At 52.6% G+C, this 27,809-nt stretch overlaps 1 protein-coding gene across 1 annotated transcript in view; it reads left to right on the plus strand.

The window, feature by feature from the left end:
* The window catches only part of LOC139232662 (phosphatidylinositol 4,5-bisphosphate 3-kinase catalytic subunit alpha isoform), a 221,938-nt gene that overhangs the window by 97,833 nt on the left and 96,296 nt on the right, over positions 1-27,809 (plus strand). The window contains exons 9-15 of the mRNA XM_070863122.1: positions 4,666-4,818; positions 12,178-12,312; positions 15,184-15,308; positions 16,500-16,581; positions 22,370-22,534; positions 24,470-24,573; positions 26,418-26,589. Coding sequence (XP_070719223.1) covers positions 4,666-4,818; positions 12,178-12,312; positions 15,184-15,308; positions 16,500-16,581; positions 22,370-22,534; positions 24,470-24,573; positions 26,418-26,589 — 936 coding nt within the window. The remainder of the gene's footprint in view (positions 1-4,665; positions 4,819-12,177; positions 12,313-15,183; positions 15,309-16,499; positions 16,582-22,369; positions 22,535-24,469; positions 24,574-26,417; positions 26,590-27,809) is intronic.

The raw sequence follows: 27,809 nt of genomic DNA on the forward strand, positions 1-27,809 counted from the left end.
GTAACAACTCTCTGAGTGAAGAAGTTTCTCCTCATCTCAGTCTTAAATGGCGTACCCCTTATCCTAAGACTGTGTCCCTGGTTCTGGACTTCCCCAACATCGGGAACGTTCTTCCCGCATCTAACCTGTCCAGTCCCGTCAGAATCTTGTATGTTTCTTTGAGATCCCCTCTCATCTTTCTAAACTCCAGTGAATAAAGGCCCAGTTGATCCAGTCTCTCCTCATATGTCAGACTGGCCATCCTGGGAATCAGTCTGGTGAACCTTCGCTGCACTCCCTCAATAGCAAGAACGTCCTTCCTCAAATTAGGAGACCAAAACTGAACACAATATTCTAGGTGAGGCCTCACCAAGGCCCTGTACAACTGCAGTAAGATCTCCCTGCTCCTATACTCAAATCCCTTAGCTATGAAGGCCAACATACCATTTGCTGCCTTCACTGCCTGCTGTACCTGCATGCCAACTTTTAATGACTGATGAACCATAACACCCAGTTCTCGTTGCGCCTCCCCTTTTCCTAGTCTGCCACCATTCAGATAATATTCTGCCTTCATGTCTTTGCCCCCAAAGTGGATAACCTCACATTTATCCACATTATACTGCATCTGCCATGCATTTGCCCACTCACCTAACCTGTCCAAGTCACCCTGCAGCCTCTTAGTGTCCTCCTCACAGCTCACACCGCCACCCAGTTTAGTGTCATCTGCAAACTTGGAGATACTACACTCAATTCCTTCATCTAAATCATTAATGTATATTGTAAAGAGCTGGGGTCCCAGCACTGAGCCCTGCGGCACTCCACTAGTCACTGCCTGCCATTCTGAAAAGGACCCGTTTATCCCGACTCTCTGCTTCCTGTCTGCCAACCAGTTCTCTATCCACGTCAGTATATTAATCCCAATATCATGTGCTTTGATTTAGTACACCAATCCCTTGTGTGGGACCTTGTCCAAAGCCTTTTGAAAGTCCAAATACACCACATCCACTGGTTCTCCCTTGTCCACTCTACTAGTTACATCCTCAAAAAATTCTAGAAGATTTGTCAAGCATGATTTCCCTTTCATAAATCCATGCTGACTTGGACCGATCCTGTCACTGCTTTCCAAATGTGCTGCTATTTCATCCTTAATAATTGATTCCAACATTTTCCCCACTACTGATGTTAGGCTAACCGGTCTATAATTTCCCGTTTTCTCTCTCCCTCCCTTTTTAAAAAGTGGTGTTACATTAGCTACCCTCCAGTCCATAGGAACCAATCCAGAGTTGATAGACTGTTGGAAAATGATCACCAATGCATCCATTAATTCTAGGGCCACTTCCTTAAGTACTCTGGGATGCAGACTATCAGGCCCTGGGGATTTATTGGCCTTCAATCCCATCAATTTCCCTAACATAATTTCCTGCCTAATAAGGATATCCTTCAGTTCCTTCTTCTCACTAGACCCTCAGTCCCCTAGTACTTCCGGAAGGTTATTTGTGTCTTCCTTCGTGAAGACAGAACCAAAGTATTTGTTCAATTGGTCTGCCTTTTCTTTGTTCTCCATTATAAATTCTCCTGAATCCGACTACAAGGGACCTACGTTTGTCTTCACTAATCTTTTTCTCTTTACATATCTATAGAAGCTTTTGCAGTCAGTTTTTATGTTCCCGGCAAGCTTCATCTCGTACTCTATTTTCCCCCTCTTAATTAAACTCTTTGTCCTCCTCTGCTGAATTCTAAATTTCTCCCAGTCCTCGGGTTTGCTGTTTTTTCTGGCCAATTTATATGCCTCTTCCTTGGATTTAACACTGTCCTTAATTTCCCTTGTTAGCCACGGTTGAACCACCTTCCCCGTTTTATTTTTACTCCAGACAGGGATGTACAATTGCTGAAGTTCATCCATGTGATCTTTAAATGTTTGCCATTGCCTATCCACCGTCAACCCTTTAAGTATCATTCGCCAGTCTATTCTAGCCAATTCACGCCTCAAACCATCGAAGTTACCTTTCCTTAAATTCAGGACCCTAGTTTCTGAATTAATTGTGTCATTCTCCATCTTAATAAAGAATTCTACCATATTATGGTCACTCTTCCCCAAAGGGCCTCGCATAACAAGATTGCTAATTAGTCCTTTCTCATTACACATCACCCAGTCTAGGATGGCCAGCTCTCTGGTTGGTTCCTCAACATATTGGTCTAGAAAACCATCCCTAATACACTCCAGGAAATCCTCCTCCACCGCATTGCTACCAGTTTGGTTAGCCCAATCAATATGTAGATTAAAGTCACCCATGATACTGCTGTACCTTTATTGCATGCATCCCTTATTTCTTGTTTGATGCTGTCTCCAACCTCACTACTACTGTTTGGTGGTCTGTACACAACTCCCACTAGCGTTTTCTGCCCTTTGGTATTCCGCAGCTCCACCCATACCGATTCCACATCATCCAAGCTAATGTCCTTCCTTACTATTGCATTAATTTCCTCTTTAACCAGAAATGCCACCCTGCCTCCTTTTCCTTTCTGTCTATCCTTCCTAAATGTTGAATACCCCTGGATTTTGAGTTCCCAGCGTTGGTCACCCTGGAGCCATGTCTCCGTGATGCCAATTACATCATATCCGTTAACTGCTATCTGCACAGTTAATTCGTCCACCTTATTCCGAATACTCATCGCATTGAGGCACAGAGCCTTCAGGCTTGTCTTTTTAACACACTTTGCCCCTTTAGAATTTTGCTGTAATGTGGCCCTTTTTGCTTTTTGCCTTGGGTTTCTCTGCCCTCCACTTTTACTTTTTTTCTTTCTATCTTTTGCTTCTGCCCCCATTCTACTTCCCTCTGTCTCCCTGCATAGGTTCCCAGCCCCCTTGCCATAGTACATTGGTTCCGGTCCTGCCCAGGTGCAGACCGTCTGGTTTGTACTGGTCCCATCTCCCCCAGAACCGGTTCCATTTGAATCCCTCCCTTCTGCAACACTCCTCAAGCCACGTATTCATCTGAGCTATCCTGCAAGTCCTACTCTGACTAGCACGTGGCACTGGTAGCAATCCTGAGATTACTACTTTTGAGGTCCTACTTTTTAATATAGCTCCTAGCTCCCTAAATTCATCTTGTAGGACTTCATCCCGTTTTTTTACCTATATCATTACCATTTTAACTGGCTGTTCACCCCCCCTTTTCAAAATGTCCTGCACCCGTTCCGAGACATCCTTGACCCCTGCACCAGGGAGGCAACATACCATCCTGGAGTCTTGGTTGCAGCCGCAGAAACGTCTATCTATTCCCCTTATAATAGAATCCCTTATCACAATAGCTTTCCCACTCTTTTTCCTGCCCTCCTGTGAAGCAGAGCCAGCCATGGTGCCATGAACTTGGCTGCTGCTGCTCTCCCCTGATGAGTCATCCCCCTCAACAGTATCCAACTGTATCTGTTTTGCAAGGGGATGACCGCAGGGGACCCCTGCACTACCTTCCTTGCACTGCTCTTCCTGTTGGTCACCCATTCCCTATCTGGCTGTGTACCCTTTACCTGCGGTTGACCAACTTACTAAACATGCTATTCAAGTCATTCTCAGCATCGTGGATGCTCCAGAGTAAATCCACCCGCAGCTCCAATGCCGCAATGCGGTCTGTCAGGAGCTGCAGGTGGATGTACTTCCCGCACACGTAGTCGTCAGGGACACTGGAAGCGTCCCTGACTTCCCACATATTACAGGAGGAGCATAACACGTGTCCGAGCTCTCCTGCCATGACTTAATCCTTAGATTAACTTAGTTTGGCAACAACAATGCTAAAAGGTTACTTGCTTATAAAGAAAAGAAAAAGTACTCGCCAATCTCCGTACCCCTTGATCCCTTTAGCCGTAAGGGCCACATCTAACTCCCTTTTGAATATATCTAACGAACTGGTCTCAACAACTTTCTGTAGTAGAGAATTCCACAGGTTCACAATTCTCTGAGTGAAGAAGTTTCTCCTCATCTCGGTCCTAAATGGCTTACCCCTTATCCTTAGTCTGTGATCCCTGGTCCTGGACTTTCCCAACAACGGGAACATTCTTCCTGCATCTAACCTGTCCAATCCCGTCAGAATTTTATGCTTCTATGAGATCCCCTCGAATTCTTCTAAATTCCAGTGAATATAAGCCCAGTCGATCCAGTCTTTCTTCATATGTCAGTCCTGCCATCCCTGGAATCAATCTGGTGAACCTTCGCTGCACTCCCTCAATAGCAAGAACGTCCTTCCTCAGATTAGGAGACCAAAACTGTACACAATATTCCAGGTGTGGTCTCACCAAGGCCCTGTACAGCTGCAGTAAGACCTCCCTGCTCCTATACTCAAATCCTCTCGCTATGAAGGCCATCATGCCATTTGCCGCCTTCACCGCCTGCTGTACCTGCATGCCAACTTTCAATGACTAATGTACCATGACATCCAGGTCTCATTGCACCTCCCCTTTTCCTAATCTGTCACCATTCATGTGATGATGACCCAGATAATTTTTTTTTATAGTGATATTGATTGAGGGATAAAATACTGGCTCCAGGACACCTCCCCTGGCTCTTCTTTGAACTAATAACCATGTAATCTTTTACGCCCACCCTCGAGAGCGGACGGGGCCTCTGTTTAACGTGACAGGCGCTATAGAAATGCAAGTCTTTTATTTATTTTGCAAATTGATGTTCTGCAGGAACACTGTCCGTTGGCATGGGGGAACATTAACTTATTTGACTACATGGACAACCTGGTGTCCGGGAAGATGGCCCTGAATCTGTGGCCGGTGCCTCATGGACTGGAGGACCTACTCAATCCCATTGGCGTGACGGGGTCCAATCCCAACAAGGTGAGTCTGCTGCCCCAAGAGATGTTTCGCACGGGACCTATGCATGGTCATGTCACCGCCCCCTCCATGCTGCCCCACGGCGAGGTCCTCTGAATATGCAACATCAACTTCCACATGTACGACCTCTCTCTCTCTCTCTCTCTCTCTCTCTCTCCCCCCTTCCACTGCCTCTCGAGAACTCTTTTTCGAAATAGTGGCCGTGGGGATCTTTTACGACCACTTGGGAGGGCAGCTGGGGGCCTCGGTTTAACACCTCATCCGAAAGACGGCACCTCCGACAGTGCAGCCCTCCCTCAGCACCGCACTGGGAGCGTCGGCCTGGATTTTTGTGCTCCAAGTCCCTGGAGTGGGACTCGAACCCACAACCTTCTGACTCGGAGGCGCGTGTGCTGCCCACTGAGCCGCGGCTGACACTGGCTTGGGTGTACAGGGTTAGATATGAGCTTTTCCACTCTTTACACACAAGTTCAAATCCCACCCCGATTGATGGGGCGAAAGTCTGCTCTCTCTGCTGGCTCCAATTGGCCAATCTTGCTCAGAAGCCACAGGGAGGTCTAGTGGATTCTCCCACGGGTCGACAGGGAGGCACTATTCTGTGGTTGGCACTGAGGCAGGGTGCCGTAGATCTTGACAACAGTAACTTGTATTTATATCGTGAAACGTCCCAATGCGCTTTACAGGAGTATTATGAGATTTAAAAAATTGACACCGAGCCACACAAGGAGAAATTAGGGCAGGAAAGAGGTCGGTTTTAAGGAGCGTCTTGAAGGAGGAAAGAGGGGTAGAGAGATAGAGGTTTAGGGAGGGAGTTCCAGAGCTTGGGGCCCAGGCAACAGAAGGCACGGCCACCGATGGTGGAGCGATTATAATCAGGGATGGTCAAGAGGGCAGAATTAGAGGAGCGCAGACATCTCGAGGGGTTGTGGGGCTGGAGGAGGTTACAGAGATAGGGAGGGACGAGGGACATGGAGGGATTTGAAAACAAGAATAAGAATTTTGAAATCGAGGCGTTGCTTAACCGGGAGCCAATGTAGGTCAGCGAGCACAGGGATGATGGGTGAGCGGGACTGGGTGCGAGTTAGGACACAGGGCAGCGAGCACAGGGGAGTGATGGGTGAGCGGGACTCGGTGCGAGTTAGGACACGGGGCAGCGAGCACAGGGACTGATGGGTGAGCGGGACTCGGTGCGAGTTAGGACACGGGGCAGCGAGCACAGGGAGTGATGGGTGAGCGGGACTCGGTGCGAGTTAGGACACGGGGCAGCGAGCACAGGGAGTGATGGGTGAGCGGGACTCGGTGCGAGTTAGGACACGGGGCAGCGAGCACAGGGAGTGATGGGTGAGCGGGACTCGGTGCGAGTTAGGACACGGGGCAGCGAGCACAGGGAGTGATGGGTGAGCGGGACTCGGTGCGAGTTAGGACACTGGGCAGCGAGCACAGCGAGTGATGGGTGAGCGGGACTTGGCACAAGTTAGGACACGGGGCAGCCGAGTTTTGGATCACCTCTAGTTTACGTAGGGTAGAATGTGGGAGGCCGGCCAGGAGTGCGTTGCAATAGTCAAGTCTAGAGGTAACAAAGGCACGGATGAGGGCTTCAGCAGCGGATGAGCTGAGGTAGGGGCGGAGACGGGGGGTTGTTAGAGGTGGAAATAGGCGGTCTTAGTTATGCTGCGGGTGTATGGTCGAAAGCTGAGAAGCACGGCAGAGAAACGGGCCATTTAGCCCATCGCACTAGTGCTGGCTCTCCACTTTACTGGGTCCCTTTCAATGATCCCGTTAAGCTGGGTGGCCGCGCAGGGGTCTGGAGCTCCCCACTCAGTCCGGTCAGCGGTTTCCAAATGGGAAATAAACACGCATGTGCCGAAATATGAACAGGTTGCACGCCCTCCCCAAAAAACCCAGCGCGAACGCTGGTTCCATTCCCCCTTCCTCTCCCCATCTCCCCTCTTCTCTCTCTCTCTCGAGTCCCATTTCCTCAGCTCTTTCCTTGGGTTCAAAGCTAATTTGCCATTCTAGTCTCACTGGGTGGAAAAATCACAGGCTGGGGCTGCGGGGTCCTGACATGGGCTCTGGGGAAGAGTGGGTGAATAATTCCCCCCCCGCCCCGCCTATAGTTGGTGCAAATTGGAGGGACTTGAACTGACAACCTTCTGGCAAGTCCCAGCCTTGACCTTCTGACTGAGGCCAGGGAGCAACCAACTGAGCAAGTGCGAACAGCAACAGGAATGCAACCAGTGCGATCACCTTCCAGTCTGCATGGGTTATTGCCGCCCTGATAAGTGGCAAGTAACATTCACGCCACACAAGTGCCAGGCAATGACCATCTCCAACAAGAGTCTAACCACCGTCCCTTGACATGCAACGGCATTACCATCGCCGAATCTCCCACCATCAATATCCTGGGGGTCACCATTGACCAGAAACTTAACTGGACCAGCCGCATAAATACTGTGGCTACCAGAGCAGGTCAGAGGCTGGGTATTCTGTGACGAGTGTCTCACCTCCCGACTCCCTTTCCACCATCTACAAGGCACAAGTCAGGAGTGTGAGGGAACACTCTCCATTTGCCTGGATGGGCGCAGCTCCAACAACACTCGAGAAGCTCGACACCATCCAGGACAAAGCAGCCCGCTCGATGGGCCCGCTACCCACCACCTTCAACATTCACTCCCTCCACCACCGGCGCCCCCTGGCTGCAGTGTGCACCATCGACAAGATGCACTGCAGCAACTCGCCAAGGCTTCTTCGGCAGCACCTCCCAAACCCGCGACCTCTACCCCCTAGAAGGACAAGGGCAGCAGGCGCATGGGAACACCACCACCTCCACGTTCCCCTCCGAGTCACACACCATCCCGACTGGGAAATATATCGGCCGTTCCTTCATCGTCGCTGGGTCACAATCCTGGAACTCCCTCCCTAACAGCACTGTGGGAGCACCTTCACCACACGGGACTGCAGCGGTTCAAGAAGGCGGCTCACCACCACCTTCTCGAGGGGCAATTAGGGATGGGCAATAAATGCCGGCCTTGCCAGCGACGCCCACATCCCAGGAATGCGTTTTTAAAAAAACAGGGTGTATAATTTTGTAAATGCGGAGAGTTCTAAAGCTAATAGAGCGGATTTTAGTCTTCTGCGCCCCTGTTTTCCACCCCGGAGCGGCGGCAATGGCGGGGAGTGAGGTGTCCCGGGGCAGGGCGGCCTGCCTCCAGCGCCCCGCGGCGATCCCCGGGGTCGGGTTTAGCCGCGGCGCGCAGCAGCACCGCCCGGCAGAGCCACGCCCGGCGTGTGCAAGGCCCCCTGGTGGCGACACCGGGCGCCCGACCCGTCCACCCCACAGCGTGCCCCGCACTGACCGCCTGGGAAATCGGGGCGGGCCAACCCTCCCGACAGCGGAGAGGTGAGTGACGGACTCCTGAGGAATGTGCGGTTGTGTGTTTACTTTTATTTTTTTTTTTTGAGATATATGTTGTGGGGGCGTGGGCTATTGTATTGGGAATGTTTTCTGGGGGTGGTTTTCTCTGGGAGCATTCCCAGCCCGGCTCTTTAGCTCGGGAGTTTCCCACACTAACGCCTCCCTTAGCGCTGCGCCCCCTGACTCGGGGCCCAGCTGCCCAAACTCACCCACTGAGGCGCAAACTGTTCCCGGGCGCTAACTTTACCGCCCCGCCGCCATTACCGCCCCGAGACCATCAAAGCCAAAAATCCAGCTTCATAATCTGTTCATAGAAATTTACAGCACGGAAGGAGGCCATTCGGCCCATCGTGTCCACCCAGCCTAATCCCACTTTCCCGCTCTCGGTCCGTAGCCCTGCAGGTTACGGCACTTCAGGCGCACATCCAAGTACTTTTTAAATGTGGTGAGGGTTTCTGCCTCTACCACCCTTTCAGGCCGTGAGTTCCAGACCCCCACCACCCTCTGGGTGAAGACATTTCCCCTCAAATCCCCTCTAAACCTCCCCCCCAATTACTTTAAATCTATGCCCCCTGGTTGTTGACCCCTCTGCCAAGGGAAATAGGTCCGTCCTATCCACTCTATCCAGGCCCCTCATCATTTTATACACCTCAATCAGGTCTCTCCTCTGTTCCAAAGAAAACAACCCCAGCCTATCCAATCTTTCCTCATCGCTAAAATTCTCCAGTCCTGGCAACATCCTGGTAAATCTCCTCTGTAGCCTCTCCAGTGCAATCACATCTTTCCTGTAATGTGGTGACCAGAACTGCACGCAGTACTCCAGCTGTGGCCTAACCAGTGTTGTATACAGTTCAAGCATAACCTCCGCTGTTCTTGTATTCTATGCCTCGGCTAATAAAGGCAAGTATTCCGTATGCCTTCTTAACCATCTGATCCACCTGGCCTGCTACCTTCAGGGATCTGTGGACCTGCACTCCCAGGTCCCTTTGTACCTCTACACTTCTCAGTCTCCTACTATTTAATGTGTGTTCCCTTGCCTTGGGGAGCGGGCAGGGAAGTGGACCCAAGTCCATGATCGGATCAGTATTATTCTTCTTGGGCGGTCCCTCGTATCGAGGATGACTTGCTTCCACGTCACAAAGGGATGAGTTCATAGAAACATAGAAACATAGAAACATAGAAAATAGGTGCAGGAGTAGGCCTTTCGGCCCTTCTAGCCTGCACCGCCATTCAATGAGTTCATGGCTGCACATTCAACTTCAGTACCCCATTCCTGCTTTCTCGCCATACCCCTTGATCCCCCTAGCAGTAAGGACCTCATCTAACTCCTTTTTGAATATATTTAGTGAATTGGCCTCAACAACTTTCTGTGGTAGAGAATTCCACAGGTTCACCACTCTCTGGGTGAAGAAGTTCCTCCGCATCTCGGTCCTAAATGGCTTACCCCTTATCCTTAGACTGTGACCCCTGGTTCTGGACTTCCCCAACATTGGGAACATTCTTCCTGCATCTAACCTGTCTAACCCCGTCAGAATTTTATATGTTTCTATGAGGTCCTCTCTCATTCTTCTGAACTCCAGTGAATACAAGCCCAGTTGATCCAGTCTTTCTTGATAGGTCAGTCCCGCCATCCCGGGAATCAGTCTGGTGAACCTTCGCTGCACTCCCTCAATAGCAAGAATGTCCTTCCTCAGGTTAGGAGACCAAAACTGTACACAATACTCCAGGTGTGGCCTCACCAATGCCCTGTACAACTGTAGCAACACCTCCCTGCCCCTGTACTCAAATCCCCTTGCTATGAAGGCCAACATGCCATTTGCTTTCTTAACCGCCTGCTGCACCTGCATGCCAACCTTCAATGACTGATGTACCATGACACCCAGGTCTCTTTGCACCTCCCCTTTTCCTAATCTGTCACCATTCAGATAATAGTCTGTCTCTCTGTTTTTACCACCAAAGTGGATAACCTCACATTTATCCACATTATACTTCATCTGCCATGCATTTGCCCACTCACCTAACCTATCCAAGTCGCTCTGCAGCCTCACAGCATCCTCCTCGCAGCTCACACTGCCACCCAACTTAGTGTCATCCGCAAATTTGGAGATACTACATTTAATCCCCTCATCTAAATCATTAATGTACAGTGTAAACAGCTGGGGCCCCAGCACAGAACCTTGCGGTACCCCACTAGTCACTGCCTGCCATTCTGAAAAGTACCCATTTACTCCTACTCTTTGCTTCCTGTCTGACAACCAGTTCTCAATCCATGTCAGTACACTACCCCCAATCCCATGTGCTCTAACTTTGCACATCAATCTCTTGTGTGGGACCTTGTCGAATGCCTTCTGAAAGTCCAAATATACCACATCAACTGGTTCTCCCTTATCCACTCTACTGGAAACATCCTCAAAAAATTCCAGAAGATTTGTCAAGCATGATTTCCCTTTCACAAATCCATGCTGACTTGGACCTATCATGTCACCTCTTTCCAAATGCACTGCTATGACATCCTTAATAATTGATTCCATCATTTTACCCACTACCGATGTCAGGCTGACCGGTCTATAATTCCCTGTTTTCTCTCTCCCTCCTTTTTTAAAAAGTGGGGTTACATTGGCTACCCTCCACTCCATAGGAACTGATCCAGAGTCAATGGAATGTTGGAAAATGACTGTCAACGCATCCACTATTTCCAAGGCCACCTCCTTAAGTACTCTGGGATGCAGTCCATCAGGCCCTGGGGATTTATCGGCCTTCAATCCCATCAATTTCCCCTACACAATTTCCCGGCTAATAAGGATTTCCCTCAGTTCCTCCTCCTTACTAGACCCCCCGACCCCTTTTATAACCGGAAGGTTGTTTGTATCCTCCTTAGTGAATACCGAACCAAAGTACTTGTTCAATTGGTCCGCCATTTCTTTGTTCCCCGTTATGACTTCCCCTGATTCTGACTGCAGGGGACCTACGTTTGTCTTTACTAACCTTTTTCTCTTTACATATCTATAGAAACTTTTGCAATCCGTCTTAATGTTCCCTGCAAGCTTCTTCTCATACTCCATTTTCCCTGCCCTAATCAAACCCTTTGTCCTCCTCTGCTGAGTTCTAAATTTCTCCCAGTCCCCAGGTTCGCTGCTATTTCTGGCCAATTTGTATGCCACTTCCTTGGCTTTAATACTATCCCTGATTTCCCTTGATAGCCACGGTTGAGCCACCTTCCCTTTTTTATTTCTATGCCAGACAGGAATGTACAATTGTTGTAGTTCATCCATGCGGTCTCTAAATGTCTGCCATTGCCCATACACAGTCAACCGCTTAAGTATCATTCGCCAATCCATCTCAGCCAATTCACGCCTCATACCTTCAAAGTTAGCCTTCTTTAAGTTCTGGACCATGGTCTCTGAATTAACTGTTTCATTCTCCATCCTAATGCAGAATTCCACCATATTATGGTCACTCTTCCCCAAGGGGCCTCGCACAACGAGATTGCTAATTAATCCTTTCTCATTACATAACACCCAGTCTAAGATGGCCTCCCCCCTAGTTGGTTCCTCGACATATTGGTCTAAAAAACCATCACAGGTGTTTCAATGAAGGACCTAATATTCCGGATCCCAAGCTACATCCTGAAGGGTGGAAGATGCCTGTGGGTGGATTTTTTTAACGTGGGGTGACCGTTGCACACCAGCCACCACACGGGGCTTGACAGAGCTGGGTCTTGGTCCAGTGGCAAGGGTTAACCAGGACGACTGGAGACCTGCTCTGCTGCACGGACCCAGTGCACGCACATATCGCAGCCATGATCGTACTGAATGGCGGAGCAGGCTCGAGGGGCCGTATGGCCGACTCCTGTCCCTGTTTCTATATTGGCCCTCCCCAAAATGCATTACCTCACGCTTCTGCGGCTTGTTGAATGTAATGCGCTTTCATCCGCTCTGTCCCTGCAGGAAACCCCGTGCCTGGAGCTGGAGTTTAATTGGTTCAGCAACTCGGTGAAGTTTCCGGATGCCGCCGAGATTGAGGAGCACGCCAACTGGAGCATGTCCCGGGAGCTGGGGTTCAACTACTGCCTGGTGGGCCTGGTAAGCGGGAGTGTGCACCCGTGGGGCGCCGCGGCACGGGAAGAGGCCACGCGGCCACGCGGCGCGAGGGCCCGGTCCGGGTTTATCGCTTGGGTGGGCGCGAGAGGGCGAAAGAGCGACTCTGGAGTCTCGCTGAGGTTCCCCCCAGAGGACAGGGAGGTCGTGGCGGGTTGAGATAATGCAAGTGCCCGGTCTTTCCCCTCCGAGGGCCCACCTCACAGATACTTTGATCGACCTTCCGAGCCTCCCCTCCCCTCCCCACCTCCTGGTTGATGCCTGCCACACACAGGGGGAGAGAGAATGAGAGAGAGAGAGTCGTAGGGGCAGAATAGATTCGCACAGAGCAACATAAGAAAGCACTTGCATTTCACCGGCGCCTGTCACGACCGCCGGACGCTCCAAAGCAGCCTTACAACCGATCAGGTACTTTTCCTGAAGTGCAGTCGCTGTTGTAGGGTAGGAAATGGGTCCGCTAATTTGTGCACAGCAAGCTCCCACAGACGTCAATGTGAAAGAACATAAGAATTAGGAGCAGGAGTCGGCCATTCGGCCCCTCGAGCCTGCTCCGCCATTCAATATCACGGCTGATCTTCGACCTCAACTCCACTTTCCCGCCCGATCCCCATATCCCTCGCTTCCCTTAATATCCAAAAATCTATTGATCTCTTGTCTTGAATATACTCACAGACTGAGCCTCCACAGCCCCCTGGGGCAGAGAATTCCAAAGATTCACCACCCTCTGAGTGAAGAAATTTCTCCTCATCTCAGTCCTAAATGGCCGACCCCTTATCCTGAGACTGTGTGACCCCCTGGTTCTAGACTCACCAGCCCCGGGGGGAAACATCCTCCCTGTCAAGCCCTGTTCAGAATTTTGTATGTTTCAATCAGATCACCTCTCATTCTTCTAAACTCTCGAAAATATCGGCCCAGTCTGCTCAATCTCTCCTCATAGGACAATCCCCCCCATCGCAGGAATCAGTCTGGTGAACCTTCGCTATACTCCCTCTGTGGCAAGTATATCCTTCCTCAGGTAAGGAGACCAAAACTGTACACAATACTCCAGGTGTGGTCTCACCAGGGCCCTGTATAATTGCAGTAAGACGTCTTTACTCTTATATTCAAATCCTCCTGTAATAAAGGCCAACGTACCATTTGCTTTCTTAATTGCTTGCTGGACCTTCCTGTTAACTTTCAGTGATTGGTGTACAGAGAAACTATTTCCTCTAGTGAGGGAATTGAGATTAAGGGGACATAGAAACATAGAAACATAGAAAATAGGTGCAGGAGTAGGCCATTCGGCCCTTCTAGCCTGCACCGCCATTCAATGAGTTCATGGCTGAACATTCAACTTCAGTACCCCATTCCTGCTTTCTCGCCATACCCCTTGATCCCCCTAGTAGTAAGGACCTCATCTAACTCCTTTTTGAATATATTTAGTGAATTGGCCTCAACAACTTTCTGTGGTAGAGAATTCCACAGGTTCACCACTCTCTGGGTGAAGAAGTTCCTCCGCATCTCGGTCCTAAATGGCTTACCCCTTATCCTTAGACTGTGACCTCTGGTTCTGGACTTCCCCAACATTGGGAACATTCTTCCTGCATCTAACCTGTCTAACCCCGTCAGAATTTTAAATGTTTCTATGAGGTCCCCTCTCATTCTTCTGAACTCCAGTGAATACAAGCCCAGTTGATCCAGTCTTTCTTGATAGGTCAGTCCCGCCATCCCGGTAATCAGTCTGGTGAACCTTCGCTGCACTCCCTCAATAGCAAGAATGTCCTTCCTCAGGTTAGGAGACCAAAACTGTACACAATACTCCAGGTGTGGCCTCACCAATGCCCTGTACAACTGTAGCAACACCTCCCTGCCCCTGTACTCAAATCCCCTCGCTATGAAGGCCAACATGCCATTTGCTTTCTTAACCGCCTAATATTAAACATAATATTAAAATTAGCCAGGCCACTTAGCAGATAAATCAACAAGCACTTCTTCACTCAGAGGGCAGTGGAAATCTTAGAAACTCACATCTCAAAAAGCTGTGGGTGCTGGTGGCCAGTTGGAGCTTTCAAGACCGAGATGGCTAAGGAAGGATGTACTTGTTGGGGCAGGGTTATCGAGCGATTGTGGAGCAAAGGTGGTTAAATGGAGTCAGCGCGCAGATCAGCTGCGATCTGATTGAGTGGCGGAGAAGGCCTGAGGGGCCGAATGGCCGGCTCCTGGTCCTGCGCTGGACACGATCTCCCGGCTTCCATTACCTTTCAGTTCAATCGCAACGTAAAGCGGGAGAAGTGTTCAGCGGGAGGGCCGATGTCAGAGCGCACCAGGTCAGAGCGACCCTCGTTGAATTTCACGGGAGGGGGATTTTAGTCAAACGCTCCGTGTCCGAAACCCACGGGATCGGGGGAGGGGGGACAGGATCAGAGCGGTGGGCCGGATCGGGAGGTGGGGAGGGAGGGGTACGGGATCGGGGGAGGGGATGGGGCGGGATCAGGGGAAGGGGGGGAGTTGAGGGGGCCGGGATCGGGGGAGGCGAGGGGGACGGGATCGGGGGAGGCAAGGGGATCGGGGGTGGTGAGGGGGCCAGGATTGGGGGAGGTGATGGGGGGCAGGATCGGGGGAGGCGAGGGGGGCGGGATCGGGGGAGGCGAGGGGGACGGGATCGGGGGAGGGGCAGGGGAGGCTAGGGGGGGGTGGGGGAAGGACCGGTTTCACAGCCCGATTTGACTGTTGGCTGGAGCAAATGGAGGGCCATATTGGGCGAGGTGTGAAAGCAGTGTTTGCCCCCGATCCCAGAGGTTAGAATCGCCCCCCCCGCCCGGCCCCTGAAGGTGGTTTGCCCAGAGCCGGGCCTGACTAACTCCCTGTGTCCCACAGAGCAACCGTTTGGCCCGAGACAGCAACCTGACTGACAGCGACATCGAGCAGCTTCGTAACATCTACAACCGCGACCCACTGTCTGAGATCACTGAGCAGGAGAAGGACTTCCTCTGGAGACACCGGTAAAGGGGGGGGCTGGAGGAGGGGTCTGTGACGGTGGGCGGGGGGAGGGGGGCCGGGGATCTGTGACCAGGGAGGGGGGGCTGTGACTAGTGGGGGAGGGGTCTGTGTCTGGGGAGGGAGGGGCTGTGACCGGGGGCACGGGGGAGCAGTGGGTTCGTGGTGGGTGAGATTCTCCGACTCACCCGAATGACGGCACCTCAGACAGCGCAGCACTCCCTCATTACTGGATTCTGTGCTCCAGTGTCTGGTGTGGGGTTTGAACCCACGACCTTCTCAATCGGGGGCAAGGCCTGCAGAAATCAGCCGGGGTTTCCTGCTCCCCTAAAATGTGCGCGCGCTGAGGACCGCGTTGGGCCACGATGCCTTCCATGGTTGAAGAGCCTTCTGACGCACAATGGCACACCTGAGAGATGGGCACTATAAGGAAAGGGGAGTGATTTGGGATGAACAGAGGAGAGATCCCTTGATGTGTAACACTTAAAAAAAAAAATTCATTCCTGGGATGTGGGCGTCGCTGGCAAGGCCGGCATTTATTGCCCGTCCCCTAACTGCCCCTCGAGAAGGTGGTGGTGAGCCGCCTTCTTGAACCGCTGCAGTCCCGTGTGGTGAAGGTGCTCCCACAGTGCTGTTAGGGAGGGAGTTCCAGGATTGTGACCCAGCGACGATGAAGGAACAGCCGATATATTTCCAAGTCGGGACGGTGTGTGACTGGGAGGGGAACGTGGAGGTGGTGGTGTTCCCATGCGCCTGCTGCCCTTGTCCTTCTAGGGGGTAGAGGTCGCGGGTTTGGGAGGTGCTGCCGAAGAAGCCTTGGCGAGTTGCTGCAGTGCATCTTGTCGATGGTGCACACTGCAGCCAGGGGGCGCCGGTGGTGGAGGGAGAGAGTGTTGAAGGTGGTGGGTCGCGTGCCCATCGAGCGGGCTGCTTTGTGCTGGATGGTGTCGAGCTTCTCGAGTTTTGTTGGAGCTGCGCCCATCCAGGCAAGTGGAGAGTGTTCCATCGCACTCCTGACTTGTGCCTTGTAGATGGTGGAGAGACTTTGGGGAGTCAGGAGGTGAGACAGTCATCACAGAATACCCAGCCTCTGACCCGCTCTTGTTGCCACAGTATTTATTTGGCTGGTCCAGTTAAGTTTCTGGTCAATGGTGACCCCCAGGATGTTGAGCGTACCTCTATATTTGCCTTTTTAGACACTACTGCGTGAACATACCGGAGACCCTCCCCAAGTTGCTGCTGTCTGTGAAGTGGAACTCGCGGGATGAAGTCGCTCAGGTAACACAACCGTGGGTTTTTCTCCCGATATCTGCGCCCTCGGTAAACGAGGGGAGGCTTTTTAAAAAAAAATAATAATAATCCGCTCACGGGATGTGGGCGTCGCTGGTGAGTCTGGCATTTATTGGCCATTCCTAATTGCCCCTTGAAAAGGTGGTGGTGAGCCCCCTTCTTGAGCCGCTGCAGTCCCGTGTGGCGAAGCATGTATACTTCTTTGTCGTAGCGGTCTGGTACAACTGAGTGTCTCGCTGGGCCATTTTTGAGGGCAGTTAAGAGTCAACCATTCTTAACTGCTGTGGGTCTGGTGTCACATATTGGCCAGACCGGGTAAGGACGGCAGATTTCGAAACATATAAGATTATGAGGGGGGGCTTGACAGGGTGGATGCAGAGAGGATGTTTCCACCGATGGGGGAGACTAGAACTAGGGGGCATAATCTTAGAATAAGGGGCCGCCCATTTAAAACTGAGATGAGGAGGAATTTCTTCTCTCGGAGAGTCGTAAACCTGTGGAATTCGCTGCCTCAGAGAGCTGTGGGGGCTGGGTCATTGAATAAATTTAAGGCAGAGATGGACAGCTTCTTAACCGATAAGGGGATAAGGGGACGGGCGGGGAAGTGGAGCTGAGTCCATGATCGGATCAGCCATGATCGTATTAAGTGGCGGAGCAGGCTCGAGGGGCCGTATGGCCGACTCCTGCTTCTATTTCTTATGATGGGTGAGCGGGACTCCGTTCTATTTCCTTCCCCAAAAAAGGGGAATTGGTGAACCAGGTGGGTTTTTATGATAACCGTGGTCACCATTACTGATTCCAGCTTTTTAATTCCAGATTTAGTCAATTTAAAGAATTTATATTCCCCAGCTGCCGTGGTGGGATTTGAACTGGTGTGTGCACATCAATAGTCCAGGGTCTGGATGACTGATATGACCGCTGTGCTACCAGACCCAGCAGCAGGTTCACCCGCGTGCGTCTTGGGGCAGAGGGCGAAAGCATGAGACCGACCGTAAGCGCCCGCTGTGGTGCTCGCGTGTCCAGCGCGCACTCGTGCCGCTGTGCGTTTCGGCCCGTGAACGTGTATTGCGCGCGCGTCCCGCGGCCAACGAACACGGCGGTGTGGCGCGTGGAACGCCAAAGGGACTTCACCGGGGATCGGGGGGGTGGGGGGGGGGCCCCCCGGAACTTGGTGGACTCGCCGGCCGCTGCCACCCAGTTTTCCGGGGAGGGGAGGGCTCTCTGGGAACCGCGCGCAAGTGTGTATCCCCCCCCCACCCCCCGCCCGCTGTGCTGTTCTGAAGGTCTTTGCGAGGTTTGTGAGCTGCGAGTTCCTTCAGTAGGGCGTTGCACCGAGGTGTCGTCGTTTCCTGCAGCCCCGGCCAGTAGGGTTACTTTTTTTTCTTTCCCTCTGGCCCGTCGACATGTCTTGCCGGGTGTGCGGGGGGGGGGGGGGGAGGGGTTTGGAGCTTCCCGCACACCGTGGGTGCTGCCACCTTGTGACTGCTTGACGAACTGTAGTAGGCCCCGGCAGCTGCTCTCAGCCTCCGTTACATCGGAACATGAGAAATAGGAGCAGGAGTGGGCCATGCGGCCCCTCGAGCCTGCTCCGCCATTCAATAAGATCATGGTTGATCATTCCCTCAGTACCCCTTTCCTGCTTTCTTTCCAAATAGGAGCAGGAGTGGGCCATGCGGCCCCTCGAGCCTGCTCCGCCATTCAATAAGATCATGGTTGATCATTCCCTCAGTATCCTTTTCCTGTTTTCTTTCCAAATAGGAGCAGGAGTAGGCCATAAGGCCCCTCGAGCCTGCTCCGCCATTTAATACGATCATGGCTGATCCGATCATGGACTCAGCTCCACTTCCCCGCCTGCTCCCCTTATTCCCCTCATCGTTTAAGAAACTGTCTATCTCTGTCTTAAATTTATTCAATGTCCCAGCCTCCACAGCTCTCTGAGGCAGCGAATTCCATAGATTTACAACCCTCTGAGAGAAGAAATTTCTCCTCATCTCAGTTTTAAATGGGCGGCCCCTTATTCTAAGATCATGCCCCCTAGTTCTAGTCTCCCCCATCAGTGGAAACATCCTCTCTGCATCCACCTTGTCGAGCCCCCTCATAATCTTACACGTTTCGATAAGATCACCTCTCATTCTTCTGAATTCCAATGAGTAGAGGCCCAACCTACTCAACCTTTCCTCATAAGTCAACCCCCTCATCCCCGGAATCAACCGAGTGAACCTTCTCTGAACTGCCTCCACAGCAAGTGTATCCTTTCGTAAATATGGAAACCAAAACTGCTCAGCGCTGAAGGTGATCTGGCCAAGGACAGCTGACAGGCATGTGGCCTTCAAGTGAGAAGTAAAGGAGTGTGTGTGTGTCGAATCATGGAATGATGCCGCACGAGTGATCAGAGACCATCAGCGGCAGGTCGGGGCCATAAAAGGAGCGGCAAGCGGCGGCCATGGGCAGCGTGGCAGCGTACCACGGCAAGGTACAGCGCGAGCTGGTGCAAGAGGGCGACGGCAGCGAAGAGTGATGTCACCAAGGTCCAGGTCGCTGACTGCAGCGCGGGCAGGTACAGCAGGAGCGGCGAGGTCGGGGCGAAGGAGCGGCGAGAGTTCGTTGAGCGACGTGATCGGGGGCCCAGGAGAGGCGTGAGTTCGGGGGACCCAGGAGATCCGAGGGCCCAGGGGGCAGCACGGGGCCCAGCCCACACTGTGCGATATGTGTGGGCGCACTGGGCCCGTGCAGCAGAGCTGGTCTCCAGTCGTCCTGGTTGACCCTTGCCACTGGACCAAGACCTCGCTCTGTCAAGCCCCGTGTGGTGGCTGGTGTGCAACGGCCACCCCACGTTAAAAAAATCCACCCACAGGCATCTTCCACCCTCCAGGATGTAGTTCGGGATCCGGAATATTAGGTCCTTCATTCATAGGTTCACAGGAACTCATCCCTTTTGGGCGTGGAAGCAAGTCATCCTCGCTTCGAGGGACTGCCTATGGAGGCCATTTGGCCCATCCTGCCTGTGCCAGCTCTGTGACAGAGCGATCCAATCAGTCCCACTCCCCCTGCTCTTTCCCCACAGCCCTTCCAATTTATTTATCAAGAATTGATCCAATTCCCCGTTTTGAAAGTTACGATTGAATCTGCTCCCACCGCCCTTTCAGGCAGCGCGTTCCCGATCACCACAACTCGCCGAGTAAATAAAACATTCTCCTCGTCTCCCCCCTCTGATCCTTTTGCCGGTTCTCTTCAATCTGTGTCCCCTGGTTACCGTCCCGTCCCGCCACTGGAAACCGTTCTCATTTTTTAATCCAAACCCTTCATCATTTTGAACAAACCTCCTCTGCTCTAAGGAGAACAATCCCAGCTTCTCCAGAAGAATGAGAGGCGATCTCACTGATACATATAAGATTCTGAGGGGGATTGACAGGGTAGATGCAGGGAGGATGTTTCCCCCCGGGCTGAGGGAGTCTAGAACCAGGGGTCACACAGTCTCAGGATAAAGGGGTCGGCCAGTTAGGACGGAGATGAGGAGGAATTTCTTCACTCGGAGGGTGGTGAATCTTTGGAATTCTCTGCCCCAGAGGGCTGTGGAGCTGAGTCTCTGGATAGATTGGAGACTAGGGGAATCAAGGGATTGGGCGAGAGAGTGGAGTTGAGGTGGAAGATCAGACGTGATCTTATTTTGAATGGCGGAGCAGGCTCGAGTAGCCGTATGGCCTACTCCTGCTCCTAATTCTCCTGTTAGCATCTTATGGAAGGAGGCCATTCGACCCATCGTGCCTGAACGAGCTCTCTCATTACACTCCCACTACCCTCTGCTCTTTTTCCCCCCGATAGCCCTGTAAATTTGAATGAGCAGCCCCCAATATCTACCCAATCTCTCCTTCGTAGGATAAATTCCAGACCCTTCTATCTACAGACTGGATTTCCATTCTATAGGGGGAGACTGTCGCCTTTTTTATCGCCGGTTTTCTCGGCGGTACAGCTGTTTTTCCTGAGAGAAACCGCCCAGCGAAAGTTTCCCCCCTTACTTTTTAAATGGGACCACCCAAATCTCTCAATGCCCGGCGACGCGCACCACCGAGAAAAGCGCCGGGACGTAAGTTTGGCCTCGACGGAAGCCCGTCCAGATTGCCCTGGGAACCACCCTGTAAAAGCTGCTTAAACAGGGCGGTAAGTTTAAGGTTCTTTATTTTTTTTAATTGTAAAATGGCGATTAATTGTAAAACTATTTTGGGAATGTTTTTTAGCTTTTTTTTTGTGAAAATTTAAAAAAAAGTCCCCTCCCTCCCTCGGCTCAACCGCAGCCTTGGACTAAATTTTCAAAAAACATTTTAAGAACCGCCCGTTTCACCTCGTTTCGCCTTTAAGCGCCGAGAATCCTGGTGCAATATCCATTTTCTCGCCAGGCGATTTTTTTTGACCTTAATTATGGAAATTCTCGCCAGCAAAATTCTCGTTGCAAACATTTGATAGGCCTTAGGGAAAGTCTAGGCCTAAGTGTGTACATGGGCAGTTTCAAAGTTAAATGTTGACATGAAAACGTGATTATGACAACAGCAACTGTGCGCGTGCGAAGATTTTTAAATAATCTATAAATAAGCCAACAGTTGGGGCGAGGCCATGGAGGGATCTGAAAAATGTTCAAATGTCAAAGTCTATGGGTGCCAAAGTTGGTCAGCGGATACGTGGGGGGTTGATGGGTGAACGGGACTCCTCGTCGATCAGGCCAACATCCCCAGCATCAAAGCACTGGCCACACTCGACCAGCTCCGCTGGGCGGGCCATATTGTCCGCATGCCCCGACACGAGACTCCCAAAGCAAGCGCTCTACTCGGAACTCCTACATGGCAAGCGAGCCCCAGGTGGGCAGAGGAAATGTTTCAAGGGACCACCCTCAAAGCCTCCCTGATAAAGTGCAACATCCCCCACCGACACCTGGGAGTCCCCTGGGCCAAAGACCAGACCGCCCTAAGTGGAGGAGGTGCATCCGGGAGGGCGCTGAGCAGCTCGAGTCTCGTCGCCGAGAGCGCGCAGAAATCAAGCGCAGGCAGTGGAAGGAGCGTGCGGCAAACCAGTCCCACCCTCCCTTTCCCTCAACCACTGTCTGTCCCACCTGTGACAGGGACTGTGGTTCTTGTATTGGACTGTTCAGCCACCTGAGAACTCACCTTTAGAGTGGAAGCAAGTCTTCCTCGATTCCGAGGGACTGCCCTATGATGATGGATTGGTTGGGGGGCGGGGGGGGGGAGTTGATGGATGAACGGGACTCCTGATGGGAGAGCATCCTGGGATTCCTCCTCCTGCTTGTATCCTGTGTGAGAACACCACCGCAGGCCGGGGCTACAAATAGAGCTGGATCGCTGGGCCCTGGAACAGCGTGGGCGGAGGTGCAGCGAATGAGGGTACGGGGCCCAGAAGAGGCGAGGGGCCCAGGGGCAGCACGGGCCCAGCCCACACTGTGCGATATGTGCGCGCACTGGGTCCGTGCAGCAGAGCAGGTCTCCAGTCGTCCTGGTTAACCCTTGCCACTGGACCAAGACCCAGCTCTGTCAAGCCCCGTGTGGTGGCTGGTGTGCAACGGCCACCCCACGTTAAAAAAATCCACCCACAGGCATCTTCCACCCTTCAGGATGTAGTTCGGGATCCGGAATATTAGGTCCTTCATTGAAACACCTGTGAACTCGTGGTAGCAAGTCATCCTCGTTCGACGGACCGCCAATGATGATGTTGTATCCATCCTGTCCGCTCACTGCAGTCTCTCTCTCTCTCGCTCTCTCTCTCTCACCAGATGTATTGCCTGCTGAAGGACTGGCCGCTGATTAAACCGGAGCAGGCGCTGGAGCTGTTGGACTGTAACTTCCCCGACCCCATGGTGCGTGAGTTTGCGGTGAAGTGCTTGGTCAAAGGGCTGACAGACGACCGACTGTCTCAGTACCTCATCCAGCTGGTTCAGGTGAGTGGCGGGAAGGAAACCACACCCCCCCATCACGTTTCTCTGCGGCCTGTTTAAATCGCCCCCTCGCCGCGCGATGGAACCGCACCGCACATTAGGAGTCCGCTCGGCCCATCGTCTCCGTGCCGGCTCCTCTGAATGAGCTCTCCAATTAGTCCCCCTCCCCCTCCGCCCCCTGCTCTTTCTCCCGTAACCCTTCACATCTTGCCTTTTCCAGTTTTAAACCAATTCCCCCCCTCTCTCCCCCCCCCCCCCCCCCCCCCCCGGTTCTTTCGCCGATGATCGGAAAATCTATGTCCCTCTGCTTACCGGTTCTCCTGCCACTGGAAACAATCTCTCCCCATCTACTCTATCAAAACCCGCCTAATTTTGAACACCTCTGCCCTGAACCATCTCTGCTCTAAGGAGAACAATCCCAGCCTCTCTTGTCCCTCCACTATCCTGGTCAATCTCCTCTGCACCCTCTCGCAAGGCCTTCACATCCTTCCGAACGTGCGGTGCCCAGGAGGGACACAGTGCTCCGGCTTGGACCTCACCATGATCTGATTGAAGTTGTTATAGGCGGGGAAAGTGATGCAGGCAATTTGTTCACCGTAAAGGGTTCAAATGCAGGACTACATATGATTAAAACTAGGGCATTCTGACATAGGGCCTCCACTCTGTATTACAAGCCTCCAATTTAATCCTCCCTTGAAAATCAGGAAGCTGGCAACCAGATGGGGCATGCCGGGTGCTTGTGCCTGAAGCACACAAGGATAGTGTGCAGGTGCAGCAAGTGATCAGGAAGGCCAATGGTATCTTGGCCTTTATTGCAAAGGGGATGGAGTATAAAAGCAGGGAAGCCTTGCTACAGCTATACAGGGTATTGGTGAGGCCACACCTGGAGTACTGCGTGCAGTTTTGGTCTCCGTATTTACGAAAGGATATACTTGCTTTGGAGGCAGTTCAGAGAAGGCTCACTCGGTTGATTCCGGGGATGAGGGGGTTGACTTATGAGGAAAGGTTGAGTAGTTTGGGCCTCTAGTCATTGGAATTCAGAAGAATGAGAGGTGATCTTATCGAAACGTATAAGATTATGAGGGGGGCTTGACAAGGTGGATGCAGAGAGGATGTTTCCACTGATGGGGGAGACTAGAACTAGGGGGCATGATCTTAGAATAAGGGGCTGCCCATTTAAAACTGAGATGAGGAGAAATTTCTTCTCTGAGGGTTGTAAATCTGTGGAATTCGCTGCCTCAGAGAGCTGTGGAGGCTGGGTCATTGAATATATTTAAGACAGAAATAGACAGTTTCTGAAACGATAAGGGGATAAGGGGTTATGGGGAGCTGACAGGGAAGTGGACCTGAGTCCATGATCAGATCGGCCGTGATCGTATTGAATGGCGGAGCAGGCTCGAGGGGCCTTATGGCCTACTCCTGCTCCTATTTCTTACGTTCTTATGTTCTTATGTTCTTATACTTGGTGACGGGGGAATTGAGGGATGGGGGAGGAGTCGGAGAGACTCTGGGCGAGAAATGGGGGAAGTATTGGATGAATCTACGGGTGAGAATTGGAGGAAATTGTCGGTGAGAATTGGAGGAAATTGCAAATGAGGATTGGTGATAGGAATTGGGAAGATTCCAGATGGGAAATGGGGAGGGGGGAACGGGGGGAATTGGAGAGAGTGCGGGCGGCAATTTGAGGGGACCTCAGCTGAGAACTGGGGGGGTGGGAAGAGAGAGTCCAGGTGGGAACTGAGGGGGAACTGGAGAGAGTTCGGGCCGCAATTGGAGAGACATCAGCTGAGAATGGGAGAGAGCTCAGCTGGGAAATTAAGGGTTTTGGGGAGAGGCCACGTGGGAATGAAGGGGTGCGGGGGACGGTGGGGAGTGGGGCTGTGACTGGGGGGCTCTCGCGATCCCTGCTTCACCCTGTGGCCCCGGGACTCTCCGCAGGTCCTGAAATACGAGCAGTACCTGGACAACCCACTGGGACGGTTCCTGCTGAAGAAAGCCTTGACCAATCAGAGGATAGGACACTTCTTCTTCTGGCATCTGAAGTGAGTATGTGTGACCCCCACCCTCCCGCTCTGGGCGGTTCCGGGCTATTGAGATGGGGGCCATTCTAGGTCATTGTGGGATGGGGGGGTAATTCCAGGCAATTGTGGGAGGAGGGAGCCATTGTGGGATATAGGGCCATTCTAGGCTATTGTGGGATGGGGGGGGCCATTCCAGGCTATTGTGGGAGGGGGGGGCCGTTCCGGGCTATTGTGGGATATAGGGCCATTCTAGGCTATTGTGGGGTGGGAGAGCCATTCCAGGCTATTGTGGGGTGGGGGAGCCATTCCAGGCTATTGTGGGAGGGGGGGCCGTTCCTGGCTATTGTGGGATATAGGGCCATTCTAGGCTATTGTGGGATGGGGGGGCCATTCCGGCTATTGTGGGATATAGGGCCATTCTCGGCTATTGTGGGATGGGGGGGGCCATTCTCGGCTATTGTGGGATGGGGGAATCATTCCAGGCTATTGCGGAATGTGGGCCATTCCAGGTTACGGGACATGCTGTGTCAGCAGGATTTATTCACCACTTTTTGGGCCGCGTCCACGACAGAAGCGGGGCTAATTGGAATCATCGCTATTCGCGCCTCTCTCAATAAGGCTTCCTCCCCTGTCTGCCCCCTACATCGCCCCAGCGACATCGCTGATCCGTACAGAGCAGAACGTCCCACGTTCAACGCGCTCGCCCCTTCGGGGTAATTCTCGGGGGTTGGGTGAGATGTTGCGATGGTTTACACAGTCGAATAGTATAGTCAGTGACGGTCCGGGCTTCGCGAGTAAAGTATGGCACACTTGGGCAAGGCTGCATTGAGAGCGTCCAATCCCCCCAACAGTGGACTAACACCCCATTGTGGGATGGTGGTGTTGTAGTTAATGACACTGGACTAGCAGCCCAAGAGTTGGGCGTTCAATACATTCAATTCACGCAGACGTGCATTCAATAACTTTGGTGGTTTGTGAGCTGGTACCAGGGAAAAAATAGCCATGGATGCTGCTGGATTATCATTAAAAACCCAAATTGTTGGCCGTGCCTCAGTTGGTCGCACTTTCTCTCACACCTCGGAGTGAAAAGGTCGTGGGTTCAAGTCCCACTCCAGAGACTAAAGCACATAAATCCAGGCTGACGCTCCCAGTGCAGTGCTGAGGGTGTGTCGCACTGTCAGAGGGGCAGTACTGAGGGAGCGCCGCACTGTCGGAGGGGCGGTACTGAGGGAGCGCCGCACTGTCGGAGGGGCGGTACTGAGGGAGCGCCGCACTGTCGGAGGGGCAGTACTGAGGGAATGTCGCACTGTCGGAGGGGCAGTACTGAGGGAGTGTCGCACTGTCGGAGGGGCGGTACTGAGGGAGCGCCGCACTGTCGGAGGGGCGGTACTGAGGGAGTGTCGCACTGTCGGAGGGGCGGCACTGAGGGAGCGCCGCACTGTCGGAGGGGCAGTACTGAGGGAGTGTCGCACTGTCGGAGGGGCGGCACTGAGGGAGCGCCGCACTGTCGGAGGGGCGGTACTGAGGGAGCGCCGCACTGTCGGAGGGGCAGTACTGAGGGAGTGTCGCACTGTCGGAGGGGCGGTACTGAGGGAGCGCCGCACTGTCGGAGGTGCCGTCTTTCGGATGAGACGTTAAAACCGCACTGCACTGGGAGTGGCCCCGGCCTAGATTTTCGTGCTGCAGTCCCAGCAGTGGGTGTGGAGGAGTTGACGGAGATAGCAAGAGGCTCGAGGACAAGTATCTCGAACATGATGGGGAAAGACCGTGCCCCGCCTGGGCCTGGATTTGTTGAGTGCCGTGCATTGACTGCTCGCGGACCGAAAGCGCGCCCCCTGTTGACCCCGCCCCCTTCGCCTCCGCAGGTCGGAAATGCACAACAAGACGGTGAGCCAGCGGTTCGGCCTACTGCTGGAGTCCTTCTGTCGAGCATGCGGCATGTACCTGAAGCACCTCATTCGGCAGGTGGAGGCCATGGAGAAGCTCATCAACCTGACGGACATCCTGAAACAGGAGAAGAAGGATGAAACGCAGAAGGTAGCGTAGATTACGCCAATCCTTTCTTTTTAAATTAAAAACACCGCTTCGAATCCTAGCTTGGTTTATTGCGTCCAGTTTTGTCACTGCACCGCACTTTCATCATCGGTTGTCCCTTGGAATCGAGGAAGACTTGCTTCCATTTTAAAAATGAGTCCTTAGGTGGCTGAACAGTCCAATACGGGAACCACAGTCCCTGTCACAGGTGGGACAGACAGTCATTGAGGGTAAGGGAGGGTGGGACTGGTTTGCCGCACACTCCTTCCGCTGCCTGCGCTTGAAATTTACAGCGCGGAAGGAGGCCATTCGGCCCATCGTGTCCGCGCCGGCCGACAAAGAGCCACCCAGCCTAATCCCACTTTCCCGCTCTGGGTCCGTAGCCCTGCAGGTTACGGCACTTCAGGTGCACATCCAAGTACTTTTTAAATGTGGTGAGGGTTTCTGCCTCTACCACCCTTTCAGGCAGTGAGTTCCAGACCCCCACCTCCCTCTGGGTGAAGACATTTCCCCTCAAATCCCCTCTAAACCTCCCCCCAATTACTTTAAATCGATGAGGGACTTCACTTACGTGGAGAAGCTGGGGTTACACAAGAACATAAGAACTAGGAGCGGGAGTCGGCCATTCGGCCCCTCGAGCCTGCTCCGCCATTCAATAAGATCATGGCTGATCTTCGACCTCAACTCCACTTTCCCGCCCGATCCCCATATCCCTTGCTTCCCTTAATATCCAAAAATCTATCGATCTCTTGTCTTGAATATACTCAACGACTGAGTCTCCACAGCCCCCTGGGGCAGAGAATTCCAAAGATTCACCACCCTCTGAGTGAAGAAGTTTCTCCTCATCTCCGTCCCAAATGGCCGACCCATTATTCCAAGACTGTGACCCCTGGTTCTAGACTCCCCAGCCCGGGGGAAACATCCTCCCTGCATCTACCCTGTCAAGCCCTGTAAGAATTGTGTATGTTTCAATGAGATCGCCTCTCATTCTTCTAAACTCTAGAGAATATCCGCCCAGTCTACTCAATCTCTCCTCATAGGACAATCCCCCCATCCCAGGAATCAGTCTGGTGAACCTTCGCTGCACTCCCTCTGTGGCAAGTATATCCTTCCTTAGGTAAGGAGACCCAAACTCTGCACAATACTCCAGGTGTGGCCTCACCAGGGCCCGATATAATTGCAGTAAGACGTCTTTACTCTTATACTCAAATCCTCCTGTAATA

The sequence above is a fragment of the Pristiophorus japonicus genome, chromosome 20 (genome assembly GCF_044704955.1).
Source record: "Pristiophorus japonicus isolate sPriJap1 chromosome 20, sPriJap1.hap1, whole genome shotgun sequence".
NCBI lineage: Eukaryota > Metazoa > Chordata > Chondrichthyes > Pristiophoridae > Pristiophorus > Pristiophorus japonicus.